Here is a 16319-nt window from a genome sequence, read left to right as displayed (position 1 = left end):
AAAAACTGTCCATTATGCACTCCATAAAAGCTGCTTGTATGAAAAGGTTCAGAAATAAAACTGTTACTGAGAGAAAGAAGTCTAGTATGTAGTTTGACTTAAGTGACAGCTAAACATTTGGAAGAAGAGATAAACTAGGTGACACTAAAAACAGAAACACTGTGGATAGTGAAAAACCTACACTGTACATGATCTTGAACTCATCATATTTCAAAAGAAAATGAAGTAGCAGCATCCTGGCCATGTCTCTAAGATATACAGTATGGAGTTAAAGGGAATTCCAAACGAAAACATTTAGGGCTTCTACGTTTTTAAGGACGTAATTTGAAACCTTTAGATCTGTGTTAGCTTTAGCCTGATAAAATATAAAATGAAAAAAATACCATACTCAGGGATCTGTCTAAAGATTGCAGTTAGAAGCTGAAAAAGGTTTAAAACTGTGGTAGATGTTCCCGTTCCTGCAGGAAAACTTTCCACCCATCCAGAGTGGTAGATGTTCCCGTTGCTGCAGGACAACATTCCACCCATCCTGAGCTGCAATGAAATAGTTTATCACTGAATAGTGGCCTAATTACCATCCAGGTCACTCAGGAATTTAAATGAAAAATACAGTGCATGGAACACTTCACATGTTAAAAAGACTTGAAAAACATTTTAATTGATGTCCACTTTGTTGTTTTTCCAATGAAACATTGTGAGGTTTGCTGGTCCAAGGCGACAAAAGTTCAGCCTTTAGATTAAAAATGAAGAGAGTTTAATAAAAGTGGGAACTATAAATCATGAATAAACTTTGTCACATTCTCACTATCTTTATACTAAAAAGTTACCCATGTGTTATATTACAAGAAAATCTGTATGATTTGGCAGCTAATTGGTTTAAACATAACGGCAAACAACATATCACCCTGTGCTGGTGGGACACAAATCAGGTCACAGTCTGTTGCTTGCTTAGTCATTCAGGGGGATGAGGACAGAGCTGAAAACCTGCACTATGTCAGGTTGACAGAGATTTAAACAGCCAGTCTATGAGAAGCAACAATCTTCCTGCAGATGTGGGTGAGTCTCTATGAAAGGGATAGTTAAACAGTCTTAATAAGGATCAGTTCACTGATTGGAAGATCTATATTACACTAAAGGGTTGGTTTTTTTTGTTAAAATAAGATCATTTTCTCTTGAATCTCATTTTGTTCACAGGTTAACACCTAATTTAAGGAAAAAATGGTGTCTGGACAGCTAAGTAGTTCAATTTTTCAAAATAAAAGAAGAAATATTCATCCCTTGATTTGTTCTTTAGAAAAAGACAAACACCTGGGGTAAATGTCCATCTTCAATATCGGTATCAAGACTCACAGACGTGTTTCCCAACTTTTGTTCTGTTTCTGTTCCAGCCTTTCTTTTCATCCCCATCCTCTGTAGAAGATGATCCATTGACTTCTCCAGGTATCTGTTATTACGGATATTTCCCAGAAACGCTGACAGGTTGTGAGTAATGATGATCCTCCAGCCAGGAAACCAGGAGACACAAATCCATCTCATTCTGCAAGATAGATGGATCAAGGGCTATTTACAGAGGCAATGTAAAAGCCTGACTTTATGTCCTTTACTTACACAGTCTCACAGAAAACAAGAAACACGGCACAAACCTGCTTTATTGCATATATTAAATCTACTCAGATATGGAAATATTAAATGAGGTTCTTTACTTTTTAACTGTTTCTGTAGCTTAAACAAGAAGCGGTTGCTTCAGCTTGGCCAGAGCTTCTTTTAGCAAACCTGAAAGAAATTTTATTTCTTCAGATTTTTTATTTTTTTTTCCGTTTGTGAAACAGAAGATTGAGGGCTCATTTTTCCTATTTACACATCATATGGAAAACATTGTATTAAATCGTTCCTGTTTGTACTTAAGTAATTTAATACCCTTAATAATTATGAAAACCTATAATAAAATGTATAAAAGGGCTTAAGATAAACAAACTTTGTTGCATCAGAGTGAAACTAAAATATTTGCCACTCTTGGCTTCATAGCCTTTTTTAACATCCTAATCTAAAGCATGGCATATGCTGTGCGTTTTTTAAAATCACACATTGCAATGTTGATATGATTTTAATTTCTGTAGCAGCACGATATGAGATTTTAAACTGCATGCCTTGTTGCTGCTACAGGCCCATCAGAACAGTGACAGATATTAAACAATGAATGGAAAGTTACGTTTATATTTAAACTAAGGAGGAGAGAAGGGAAAGGATATCAGTTGAGGTAATCATGCCCGATGACAAAAATAAGTCAGGCTTATTTTCAAGCAAATTTTGACACTTTATGTTTGGCAAAGATGATTTTTTTTTTTTTTAATCAGAACAACCAGAGAACATTTAGCTTAGCAATTACACACTTTGGACCTGGCTTTACAAGAAAGACATTTTCTCTTTCCAATTTTAAATATGGGCTAAAATAAATGGTTAGTTGTTTGTAATCATATTTATTTTTTGACATGAAAACAAAAATATATTTTTTAAGAAAAGTTTCTATGAATTTAAAGAAATATATTTATTTTAAAAAAAATTAGACGCTTTTATTCTGGCACCATTTATTATGCAAAACTAAAATGTTCCCTTCCTAATAAGTTTATTAGGTGTCAGATTTTAACAGTGCAACAAAAGATAAACTAAATTTCTTTTTGCACATATTTTGCAGAGATCCCAACCAATGTAGAGGATGTATTACATGAATTTACCCCACTAAACTATTACTTTTTTGTAGGTATCTAAAATTGTCAGTGTCTAATAAAATAATTGAAATAAATGCACACAAAAATTCTGAATTTAAAATACAGAAGAGCCAGGCAAAAATAATCATAAATTTTAGGGGAGCATTAGTTGCCTTTTCATGTTTGCATGTTACCGGGAATTTTTTTTTTAAACTATTACATCATTTATTATTCTTTTAGTAAAGATATACTCCAACAACAGCCACTCTTATATTATGTGCGTGGATTGTGAACATGCCTTTGCAGAATGTAAACACTGCAGAGACTTCCTGTCTCAGCACCAAACAGAGGACTGCTCTAGAATTCGAGGGAGAAAAATTGGAAGGCAGGGACACTGAGAGAGACCAGAGCCTGAAAATGATGTTAACATGACAGGGGATAGAGGAAAAGAAGAATGTATGGTAAAATGAATGAGACCAGGAATCTAAAGCAGATGATCACAGGGATTTTAAATATTCCAATAGAGCAAGAAATGGTCGAGTAAGGAATCAGAAACAGTTTTCTACTGATGGGGAACATTTTTGTTGCAGCCTTTTAGGATGACTCAGAAATGTGATAAAAGAGTGTTGATTGATACACAGAGACAAGACATCAAATATTGTCTTAAAAACAAAGAGCATGAATGCTGTTGAATTGAGAATGATGCTTCTTTGGACTTTATCGAAGAACTTTTGGTTTTGGAGGAGAAGGCAACTTCATTAGGAAATAGATTTGAAGCCACGATAGGTAAGCCATTTTTTTTTTTAAATGATACTAAATTAACATAAAAATACGCTTGAAATACAGTTAGTCCTCATAGAATTGAATGTAGTCACAAACTAGCTGTTATTTGAATTACAGCAACAAGAAAACATTCATTTTGCCAAAAGGTGTCTCTAGTTACAGCTACAGTCTGATGATGTTAAATCAGCGTGAGATTTCCCTGACACTGTCTCACCCTTTGTTTCTCTTTCTCTCTGTATTTTCTGTCATTCATGCAGTCATAACACTCATCCAAACAGGACTCTCACACTGCTGGAATTTATTTGGACAGTGTTATTTTCAGTCTTCCCTTAGGCCCTCAGTTTTCCTCTCAGTAATGTTTGACAGCCACATACATTAATGATGCTGGATGTGCACTATTGTGTGGTGCATACAGTTTAAGGGGATGGGTTAAATGCTGAAAGTGAATTTTGTTACTTTGTACTTGTGAGAGCGTAATGACAATAAACTTGAATTCTTCTTCAATCAAATTATAATCATAACCAAACTGGTTGATTTAAGGGAGATAGTTTGGATCTTTGGAAAGTAAATTAATTTAAACAAAATGCAATTTGGTACCTTCTGTGAGTAATAGGGAAATTTCTATGAGTGTTTTAAATAGAAACAATAAAAAAATTTGTATAATACAAAGTGAAAATCAAATAACTGATTCAGGTTTTAAACTTCACAATTAAATATCTAGTCATTTTTTCCTTTTTTTATTATTAGTTTTCTTGTTTTACAGATCTTTTATCGCTTTTTTATGTTTTGTGTGATTTCTCTCCTGCATTCGAATCGTAATTTCCTCTTTTTAACAAACCTACCATGAAAGGTTTACAGAATGCAGAACTGCAGGCCCTATTTTTGCGTGTCACTCATTTCTCCAAAGCTTTTTTTGCAGCAGTACAGTATTACGATTTGCTCTTAAGTTATCTGTGTCTCAGGACCTCCCTCCTAAGTTACTCAATTTAGCTGGAAAGTCAATTTATTTTTAAGGCTACCGTGCTCCTGTGGGAGCTCAGTCCTTCAGAAATGAGTTCATACCCTTTCCTGATTTGTGCACTTCCACAATGTTTTTGTGAAGGACAGAGATTTACCAATAACTCAGTGAGAGGAATTTGCAACAGGCCTGTTCCACTCTTGGAAGTGCCATATTAGTTATGTTTCCCAGGTTTTACAAATAACCCTTACTAAATGAGAAAGAAAATCTATCAGAAAGAGTTCTGGTTAAGTGCCCTCATAAAATTAAAATGCTGTGCAAAAATACAGTAATAAAAAAGGTGTTTGTTATACAGCAGCATATCTATAAACTTCATATAACTACTTATCTTCCTGCTTAAACAGTTTTGCTTCTTGAGATTAAAACATCAAAGTTCAATGTTTTTGAGATTGGTAATTTGTGGTTGGAAAGCAAAGGTATTGCACAACTGTGTGGTGTGCATCTGATGGCATAGTTTGTAGAACTGTCTTTTGCTGCAGTTACAGCAGCAATATTTTGAGATCTCCCCCAGCTTTGGACATTTGGCACCACAGGAAGGACAGTATTTGGAAACAAATACTTTTGTCTTACCAAAGATTTCAAATTGGATTTATATTTAAAATGTAAGTTCGGGATTAATATGTTTGATCCGAACGAATCTGTTGTAGCTGTTTTATGTTTAACATCATGGTCCCAAGTCCGTTCAAGGATTTGGCAGGTTTTCTGTTTGGATTGCCTTTTACTGAGCCCTTCCACCTTCCCATCAGCTCTGATCAGTCTCGGCCCATTAAAGAAAGGCTTTCCCACATCAAAATCCCACAATGTTTCAATTTGAAACCTAAAGTGTTAGAAATTCAATTCTGGTTTAACCTGACCAGATCCAACTCTTCTGCATGTTCACTGCTCCCCCTATATGCAATATGGCAAACTTCAAACATAGCTTCTTTTGGCTGTCTTGCACACTAGTACTTTTCTTTGCAATGTCTTTTGAAGTGCATGACTAAAGTGTTTACAGGTCACATGTTCTCCTACCTGAGCTGTGAATTTTTGCAGCTCCTCCAGTGATTCTACTAGCCTCTTAGATGATTCTCTATTCAATGCTGACCTTGACTGTCTAGCATCCGCATTAGCTCAGCATTAGCTCAGTGACCCTGTGTTATTAAATTATTTTTCTTTTAACCTCTCTACAGCTGTCTTCTGTGTTCCTTGGTCGTTATTACATTATGCACTTAGGTTCTCTAACATATGTGCCCAAAGTGCGTCAACAAGTATGGTGTCTTGAGATCTTTTGTTGAAAGTGAAGGAAATTATGATGGTGAAGCATATGCAATGGAGATAAAAATATCACATATACATAGAAAAAAACTTGATAAATTGTCAAATAAATCTATTTGTTTTACTTTTATTATTGTCAATGTTAGTGGTTTTGTAGAGAAGTTTATACACTAACCCAATTCTTTGGATCATGAGTATATTTACATTTATTTTTGTGAGTCAGATCCTTAAAAGTTTGAGAACTCGAGTACCGGTAAGTAAACTGTATTTGTCATGCAGGAAAAATGTGATGTGATTGGCCTCTTGCCAGTGTTTGCCTAACATTTATGACAAAATTAGAATAAACTGAAATTCACACTAAAGCACCTTTCTTAATGAGTTATTCAGCTGATAAAGATACACAACTGGCAGTTTAATTCTGATAGTTGAATTATAAATATATTATCTTAAATCTTTGACAAAGACACTTTTTAAAGAGAATTTATCAAAAGCTGTGAAACTGAGAAATATGTCCTCGTGGAACATATGGGCATATGTTATCCCTTTTGCCTTGCTTTATATAACTCATTATTGTTTTTTTTATATCTTGTATCTGCCTTTATAAAAAATTATCCTTACCATAATAGCTGTCCTAGCACTAAAAAAGCTTTGGCCTATCTTATTTTGACATCAATGCGGCTTTTGCAGTTTCATCAGCCTCAGAAATGACTCTTTCCAGTGAATAATTGTAGACTAATAATCTGATATGGTACAAATTATGAATACGTAAATATCCTGTTAACACACAAACAAGTTCTGCTCAAATGCATTTGGTTTATTTCAGCTGTGAGAACAATTTACCACTTTTCTTAAAGTAAAATAAACACAACTAAGCAACTATTACTCAACAGGGCAGTTTGTTTTTAGTTACTTTAAGATGTGTAAATCTACAAAAATGGACTCAATTCAGTTTAGCATTTGGAAAAATTGATATTATATATTTTTTGTCATTCTGACAAAAAAGGAAATAAATGTGCCCATAACCCTTGAGAGATGGTTTCTGCTAGCAGGGAATGTTGTATTATATAAAAAATACCAAATAGCTCACAAATTGATTTTGAAGTGGTTCTGTCAGTGCAGCTGTGCCAACAACAACAAGCATTGTAGGGTCAAAGACGGAGAAGGACACGTCGAGGCGGAGGAATGAAAAAAAGCTATTCTTGCCTCTCTGCACATTCAACTCAAAATGCAATGGCAAGATAAAGCATTTATACCACTTGATTTTTCTTGCATTTTGTCAGATTACGACAACAAACTTGAGTGTATTTAAGTTTTATAGTAATAGACAGAGGTTGTGACTAATGTGGATGACAAACCAAACAATAGTTATAAAGAAACTTTAAAGATAAAAAGATAAAAAGTGTGCTGTGCATTTTCTATTCACTACTGAGCTCTAAAGAATCATGTTTTTGTTGTGATACCAGAGGCCTGTACCATGGAGGAAGCTCAATGTAGCAGGGTCACTTCCAGTTCATCCAGTTTAACCTATCCACAACAGTGGTAATCAGGATCAGCGGTGCCATGAAGCTGGTTATCAACTCGCCATCTCGATCCAGCTTTAACTGATCATGAATCTGTGAACGTAAACATATAAAGGGGCAGGTTCAAGGTAGCAGACCAATCACAATCATGAGTGTAGAAAGGAGAGCCCCATATCTCCCCTGTAAGGAGCAAAGACTCATCTTACAGAAATAAGAAAATAAAAAATAAGTCTCAACTAAAAGTCAAACCCAGTGGCAACAAGAAAGAAACAACAAAAGACATGGCAAATTACTGACTGTAAATGTGCAAGTTAAACTTCATTTACATTTAACACAGACTGCATCCCAATCACTGTACTGCATGTTAATCATGCCCCCCTCTGGAGTGAAGAGGAGCAGAAAACAATACAACACAAAAAAATCATTTAATGTGGTTAGTTGGACTCTTTTTGATTCAATAATGTTTGGGCTACAATAAAGCTGGAAGCTGATGTCATAACTGCATCGTATTAAATGTAATGTAATTCCCTTTATTGTCAGTGGGGAACTTCACTCCCTACATTTAACCCTTCCCCTTGGGGAGGAGTGGGCTGCCACTGTGTGGCACCCGGGGAGCAGTCTGGGATTAAGGGTCTTGCTCAGGGACCCAGAGTGGCAGTCTGTGGGAGTGAGTGGGGCTTGAACTCAGAACCTCTGGGACCTAAGCTTAATGCTCAAACTACTGGGCCAATTAATACAAGAAGTGTTCAGTCTGAGTGAAATCATCCTGAATTCTGATCTGTGTCAGAACTCAGCAGGACAAATGGTAAAATGCTCTGCTTTTAGAATTATGAAAGTCTTTGAATGCAGTTACAAAGTTACAGCCTTATTCTTGGTGGGTTTTTGTTGTTGGTTTTTTGGAAATTTTTCATAGCTCTGCCAGACTGGACAGAGAGTGTCTGTCTGTGCTTGTTTTCATAAATGAATTCAGGCCCAAAATTGACACAGCCACATAAAAAGCGGATATAATACATTGAAGGTTGTAGATGCAATGTGATAAAATGTGATAAATGCAAGGGGTGTGAATACTTTTGCAACAGAGAGTAGGAAGTTTTATTCCAGCAAGAGGTGAACAGTATAGCTTGGTAACAATAACTATTGAGATGCTGAATCCAACATTTAGAGGGATAAAAGAAAACCATTAAAAGTCATGCAGGCTGCTTTTTTAACAGATAATTTAATTGAGTGTTTTTCTCTGTTACAGTTTATGACCGAGCCACCAGCATCTCCACAATCATCTTTACCCCATCTTAATTTTCTTAATGTGTATCATCACATCTCCAACATGATGAACTGCAGCAATACTGAGTCCTGGCTTTCTATCAACACCTCATTTTCCACGCTGCCTCTAACAGCCAGACAATCAAACAGGAGTGACATGGGAGCTTATCTTGAAAGACTGGCTCACTTAGACGAAGGACTCTACAACGACTTTTACGGCCTCTGGATTGCACTGATGGTTATAAACTCTGTCATATTCCTGGTAGGAGGTCTCAACAAAACTTCTTCATAATGTTTATCCATTTGTCGCTGTTTGAAGTTTTTCCATTTGTAGTTAATAACTATTTGGCCTTCTTTATACTGATACTAGGTTAAATATAGAGTAACCAATAACATTTACTGAATATTAAAGAACAAACAGCATCATGAAGTCATACACTGCAAAACAATTACGGTAACAGTAAATTATTTTTTTTCTTAGAATAAGTGGATATTGTCTTGAGTTTAGGAGATGAGACAATTCACATTTAGAATAATAAAAGGAACATTTGCATTGTCTTATTTCAAGTGCATAAAGTTTAATTATATTATTTTAAGAGTGAAAATACTCATTCCATTGGTAGATTCTCTTATTTACCTACTCAAATTAGGGGTATATACACTTAATGTAAGACATGTTTTTCTTATTTCTAGATTGTTTTTGCAGTGTAGGGACCCAGAACACAGTTCATCAACCCTTAACATGTAGAAAGAGACAATGTAGTTTGCTAAAATATATTAACTTTACAACGTTTGTTATTGTTTAATTGATGTTTCAAATACAGTGTCTATAAAATTAATTGAAGGGTAGAGTTGCAACACGAGAAGCTGGAAAAGTCCTAGGGCATTTTCTGTTTGATTTTTTTTGTGAGGCATTTTATGTCCTCTATTTTTCCAGGTGGGTATGGTGCTCAACTCAGTTGCAATTTACGTCTTTTGCTACCGAACGAAGCAAAAGACCTCCTCTGTGATCTACACCATCAACCTGGCCGTAACCGACCTCTTGGTGAATCTCTCTCTGCCAACTCGCATCTCACTCTACTACAGTGGAGGAGCTTGTCTCACCTGCTCCTATTTGCACATCTTCAGTTACTTTGTGAACATGTACTGCAGTATCTTGTTTTTAACCTGCATATGTGTTGACCGTTACCTTGCCATTGTGCAGGTGAGTTAAACAAACATCTTTCTCAACTCAGTCTTTTAAGATAAATAGTGTCCTGCTAATCCCTTATCAGGATGTTAAAAACCTGCTGAACTTCTTTGTCTTTGCAGGTTGAAGCTTCCCGTCGTTGGAGGAACTCCAGCGTGGCCAAGCTGGTGTGCATTACGGTTTGGCTGTTTGCCATCGTGGTTACATACTCCTTCCTCTCCACTGCTTTCCAGCAAACAGAGTGCTGCATCTCAAAGCTCCTCTTCCTCACAATCACTGAGTTCTTCTTGCCCCTCATTGTCATTGTTGTCTTCACACTGCGCATTATGTGGGCTTTAACTGACCGCCATCTGATGCAACAGAGCAGGTAAAGGGCAACTGAAGAATAAAGTAAATCTGAACTTTTATACATCAGTTTAAGCTTGAGTTTCAAAAGGAGGGAAGAAGCCTGAAGAATAACTTTTGATGCTTTGAGATCCTTGATCGTTTGTTTACAGTTTTGCATTTCTCTTGTCTTAAGAAAAAGAAGGAGAAGAGCTGTCCAGCTGCTGATAACTGTGTTGATCATCTTCACCATCTGCTTCACTCCCTTTCACATCAGACAGGTGAGTCAGAGAAACATGTCTGTCCATCCATCCAGCCTTCCATCCATCCATCCATCCATCCATCCATCCATCCATCCATCCATCCATCCATCCATCCATCCATCCATCCATCCATCCATCCATCCATGCACTATATATATATATATATTTCTTTGTGTTTGTAGGTTTTGTTGTACTTCTACCCTGACATGCCCCATCAAGTGATCGTGTACCATTTAACCGTCACTCTAAGCAGCTTGAACAGCTGTATGGATCCTGTTGTGTACTGCTTTATTACAAATAATTTTAAGGTAAGTCTTGAAGTTCTGTCTTCCCACTCTTTCTCACTAACTGTATATGTCTTAACAACTGTTTATTATATTTTTGCTTTGTTACTAGTTAAATTATTTACCACTGTTTACTGTCTGTAGGCCACAATGAAACATATTTTGCGTCGTGCTGAGCCAGACCAGACCAGTGGTGACATTGTCAGTATGCAGCACAGCTCCAAGGCCTCTGGAGGGATAGTTAATGCCATCACCAATAGCAGGATCATGATGACCAGGATTCCCAGTGTACAGCAGGGGCGAATTTTGGAGAGTAATATCATACCATAAAACTGCTTTAACAAGAAGATTTAAGTTTGACATACATAAATGTTTTCTTTAAATGGTGAAAACAGCTTTACTGTGTTATGACTGATCTTCAGCTCAAGACTTTCAAAAGAATCCTAGTTTGCTGTGATCAGCTACATGGGCAGTGACACCTGACACAACTAAGCTTTACATCATGCTAAGGCATCCTCATCACCCAGGGCTTTGATTGGATGATGTTACTCAAGGACCTTTGTATCATAGCTTGTACAAAATACAGGATAACCAATAAAGTCTCATCGTTCCTTCAGACTTCCTGAGATATACCTACATCATTCACATTTAAAGGTAAAAAGACACATTTTCTTTGTATTACTTTGACTAAATACTTCCTAATGTTCATATTTAAATCCTGACTCTTGCAACTACTGAGTACAGTTATAGCAACTCTGTGAATATGCCTCAGTATTAAAATTTACCATTTAACAACAATTAAATGATGAACAGTGATGATATTGACATATTTTTAGCTGCAGATTTTAGACAATAGCCAGAAACAAACAAACAAAAAATGCTCCTGTAAAGATTATTAAGACTTTTTATATCTTCAATTCTTTTATGAGCTGATCATTGATTTTAAGTGACTAAGCACATTTCCTTACAGTATAGAAATATTGTCATATTGCAGTGTTCAGCCACATTTTTGTGTGATTTCAATATGTACAAATGGTGTTTAACAAATTTAAAAAATATTAAGGAGTGATATCTGCTGTTTTACAACTCAGGACTACCCTAAACTTTTTTATTTTTTAAGATTATTAAGGCACTTTACAGAATCACTTTAAATCATATGGTCTCACTGGTTAAAACATTTTCTATCCATAAATGCAGCACATTGCATCTAGTCAATAATTTTGCAGAATTTTCTTCTTCTAATGGGCACTTAGTAACAGTGGACAGACACCTCCATTATGTTATTGACTTTTGCAGCTCATAGCTGGCATGCATGAAGTGACATGTGGACAGGAAAACTCCCTTTTTAACAGGAAGAAACCTTACACGAAAACCAGGTCTAAGTGACCTGCCTTTTGTCAACACACACTGTTGGAACAGAGCTGACAAAAAAGAGGAATATAGTAGCACTGATTAAGTAATACTATATATATAGTAGACTAGCTCCATATATTGCTTTGTCTTGGAAAGAAAACAGTTAATCAAATGAACTCTGATCCGGTTCTCACTAAATGTGGAAAAGTTGATGCCAAACAACTTGGTCTGAGTACTTCTGAAACTCCCAATCTACTGGAATTTTGTCAACCATGTCTAAGGTTTACATATCAGGGTTTAAACATAAAATATCCAGTAAAGACCAGTAAGAAAGTGCCAGGCAGTTTGATTTGTATAGCACATTTCAGTAAGAAGAGAATTCAACATCATATACATAATCAGGACATAAGAAAATACATAGAAGACAGTACGTGGAAATGGCATAAAAGTTAGACTAGAAATTTATACTGAAGATGTTCAGATAATAGTCTAAATAACACAGCAAAATGCAGCACTAAAAGAAAAAGGTTTTTAATCTTGACTTAAGGCAAACCAGGATTTCAGCACTTTTATAGAATTCTGGACGTTTGTTCTAGATATGTGGAGTATAAAGAAACTAAACTCTGCTTCTCCATTTTTGGTTCTGGGTAGGCTTGAACTAGAAAACCTAATTTGTTTTGATGGTTGATACCCTAACAACAAGTCTGTAAAGTATTTTGTGGATTTGCAATTCAATAATTCATAAAATACCAGAAGTAGGTCTATGTTTCTCTGAAAATGGGAAGCCAGTTTAAGGACTTTAGAACTATGGCAATGTTCTTTACTTTGTAAGTTTTAGTGAAGAAGCAGGCAGCACTATCTCAGATCAACTGGAGCTGTGTGATACATTTATTTGGCAGATCCGTGAAGACACCACTGCAGTTATCAAGCTGACAAAAGGTAAATAATTGGGTAAGTTTTTAAAGATTGTGCTTCGATATTAAGCATTGAATCCTAGAAATGTTTGTCAGGTAATAGAAGGCAGACTTTTTCTTTTTCTCTATGTGTCTCTGAGGGTTCAGGTCTGAATCTATCAATACACCTGTATTTCAACCCTGATCAGTGGTATCAAGCTTAAGTAACAGAAACTAGAGATGCACTGAGAAAAATTACTCACAACGGAAAAGACGAAAAATTAAGAAGCCAAGGCCAAAAGCCGAAACCCTGAAAAGAATAATTATGGAATGATAGTGGCCTGGTAACATCATAATATAGAACTGTGTGTTTTTTGCATTATTATGGTTATATGTTTTTATTTCATAAACTAGGGTAGGAGGAGCATCATATGGATTAGGTTGGCCCCAAAGATGGAGTGCGGCATTTTATTTTTTTTTTGTGATATCAAGAGTAAAGTTACCCACTGTAAATGAAGAGTGTCCTTCAAGATGAATTAAACCGGTCAAGTGCTTTACCAGAAAGGCCAGTTGAGTTTTCCGGGTGCTCTAATAGAATCAAAAAAGACCAAAGCTGCACTAAGGTCCAACAATAAGAGCACTGTGGTTATTCCATTGTCTGAATTTATACAGCTGTACCGTAGTGTGGTTGCAAAAACCTTGATGAAATAACCCTGAGGGCATCAAGTCAACAGTGGTGAGCCTCTCATTGCATCCTAGGCCACTGTCATCCAAATTTACGTGAAATACCATCTTTTAGATTTCAATCTTTGAAGCAAATGGGTTGTGGCAGCAGAAAACAGCACAGGCTGTCAATGCACAGGAAACTGAGGCTAAAATCAGAATTAGACAATTACAGATTGTGATAATGTTGACTGGTCTGACGAATTTCAATTTTAGCTGCGACATATAGTAGTGCTAGAATTTGGTGTACACATCATATATTTATGGATTTATTTTCCCATGAATCAACAGTTGATGTTGACCCTGCTTCTGATTATGACCAGGGGGTATCTGTCCTTTTATGGCTATTTGCAGCAGGATCATTACTTGTGCCAGAAAATCTCAAAATACCTCAATGTGGTTTTTTTCAGCCAATGTTTTCATTGCACTTCAGTGACCTTCACATTTACTAAATCTCGCTGCATTTGAGAACAATAGAATAAAGGTCTCATCCAACAAAACTGCAGCTGTATTATGCTGTCAATATGGACCAAAGATTTTCAGAATATCTTGACTGCAGTCTTTATTTAATCCATGCCATGGAGGAATTCTAAAGGCAAAATAAGATCCTTGAAATCTCAGGGAAGCTCCACAGATTTTCTTATGTATAGAGTCAAACACACAGACATATACAAATTCCCATTTTACTAAGCTGTGATGACTATGTGTTGAAGCAGGTAGAGTACCCACATTTTTTTCTCAAAGGGTAGTCCTACTTTAACAACTATTTGATCAAATGTTAGAACTGTACATTTACAGTCATATGTTTACATTACTGTTTTTATATATATATATATTTTTACTATTTTTCAAGGCTGCACTTTTAAAAAAATCTAATTGTCCAGAGAGCTGTTCTAAACGAAATTTCTTTTTGTTTTACACTTGTGTAAAAAGAAAAAAAAGACAAATAAAGCTGTCTAAGTCTAAGTGTAAATAAAAGTAGTAAGTTGTCATCCAAGAAATTTTTCAAGAAAGAGTTAAAAGGTACTTGGTAAAACAGTCACTCAAATACTGGGTAAAGGTTTGCTCATAACATATGATTTGATATCTAAATTTTGTGACCTGACCAACAGTTATATGCAAATTCTAGTATTTCAAAGTATAAAATAAAATGCAAAAATGTAATTACAAGATAATATATTTGTGGATAAGGCAAACGTGTAAACACCTATCTTGGGACATTTTTGACTGAGTTATAAACTTCTCAATGTATCATATAACTGGGATTACATTCTTAATTGTATATTATTATACTGTGATAGTCTCAATGGCGTAACGACACAACCATAGGCCCGTAAGCAACATTATCTTGGTGGGCCCCATATGAAGTACAACACTCCATAACCCCCCATGTTTTTAATCGACACTATGGATTACCCATAATTCCAAGTCGTATTGTAAAAAATTAAATACTCAAATGCATTGTTCTTTTAAGATGTTTATTTCGGTTTGAAACATATTATAGGAGTGTATTTTTTTTTTTACCGACCGTCTAATGAACTATACACAGTTATTAACATAGTAATTAAAAGTACCACTGTCTGCTTTGCTATTGGTATCGTGTTTAAACGGCTCACCATCTTGTTGAAACCTGCCATTAGTTGGGGTATAAATAAGGGTCGGTCACTTGTCAAACTATCAGGTGTATTAAAGGTGAATTTTGTAAAGAGACATCCTAGTCCAGAATTGCGTAGGGATTTACCTTGGTGTCAATGGCAGCTGTTTAACATAAATTTGGTTGTACCGCCTTTACATTCAAGGTATCTCAAATTGTTTTATGACTAGACGTTTTAGACGTTTAGATATACCATTAACTTGTATGGACAAGTCAATTTAAGATATCTCGAATGAATTACTATCCGAAATACACATTTCAGATATCCACGTTACGATTAAATTACTACTAGTCATAAAGTAATTTCAAGATATCTCTATTTTAGTTTTGACTACTCACAATTCTAATTAAAGATATCTCAAATGCCACCATACTTCATGATATCGTAAATGTGTTTTAGGATAGGACATATGCAGTTTTGACTAGTGAAAACTAAATTATTGATATCTTAAAAGCAAATAATGACTAGACAAAACAAATTTAAAGATATCTTGAATTGTAATTTTGACTCTTTGAAATTCCTTTTAAGATATTTCTAAATGAATTAAACATATCTTGAATTACTCAGCTTTTTCAGTAAAGATATCTTAAATTGACATTCTGACTAGTCAAAATGTGTAATGATCTTTTTAATGGGCTTCCAGGAGAATCATTCCTTAAAAATTCCTTACTGTCAGTCTAATCCACAGGAGGAAAAAAAAAATCAGCGTGTGACGCTTTAAATGACAAATCCAGTGTCGTAATTTGAGATATCTTGAAAGGAATTTTGACTAGTCAAAATTTAAGATATCTTGAATTATTATTCTTCCTAATCAGAATGTATGGCAGTGCCCCAAAGCAACTGCACACTCTGCTTACTGATATTTACACTATCGGTTAGTGTACTGAGACCAAATATCCCCAAAATAAGCAAATCAATTGTTTGTATTCCATACGTGCGCAGTCAACCTCTAATTTATGAGGATTCAAGAAACAAATAGAGCGTATGGTAAGTAGTGCAATATGATATGGATTTGTTTCTTTACTTGACGTCACGTTAAACATCTTTGTCCACACCCCCTCCTTGTTACTGTGGAAACCATTGAAATGGATGAGT

At 35.5% G+C, this 16319-nt stretch overlaps 1 protein-coding gene across 1 annotated transcript; it reads left to right on the top strand.

Moving 5' to 3' along the window:
- The first annotated feature begins 8548 nt into the window (after nucleotides 1-8548).
- Nucleotides 8549-10930, top strand: LOC107081373 (G-protein coupled receptor 20-like). The gene is made up of 6 exons (XM_015369593.1): nucleotides 8549-8802; nucleotides 9478-9744; nucleotides 9852-10096; nucleotides 10250-10334; nucleotides 10499-10624; nucleotides 10745-10930. Exons 1-6 carry the CDS (start codon nucleotides 8605-8607, stop codon nucleotides 10928-10930), a joined length of 1107 nt encoding a protein of 368 aa, XP_015225079.1. The 5' UTR covers nucleotides 8549-8604.
- Nucleotides 10931-16319: the final 5389 nt, after the last annotated feature.

Source organism: Cyprinodon variegatus, unplaced genomic scaffold, assembly GCF_000732505.1.
Source record: "Cyprinodon variegatus isolate N-32 unplaced genomic scaffold, C_variegatus-1.0 Scaffold2, whole genome shotgun sequence".
Taxonomy (NCBI): Eukaryota; Metazoa; Chordata; class Actinopteri; order Cyprinodontiformes; family Cyprinodontidae; genus Cyprinodon; species Cyprinodon variegatus.
The sequence above is the reverse complement of the archived record's forward strand: the minus strand, read 5'-3'. Positions and strand labels throughout refer to the sequence as shown.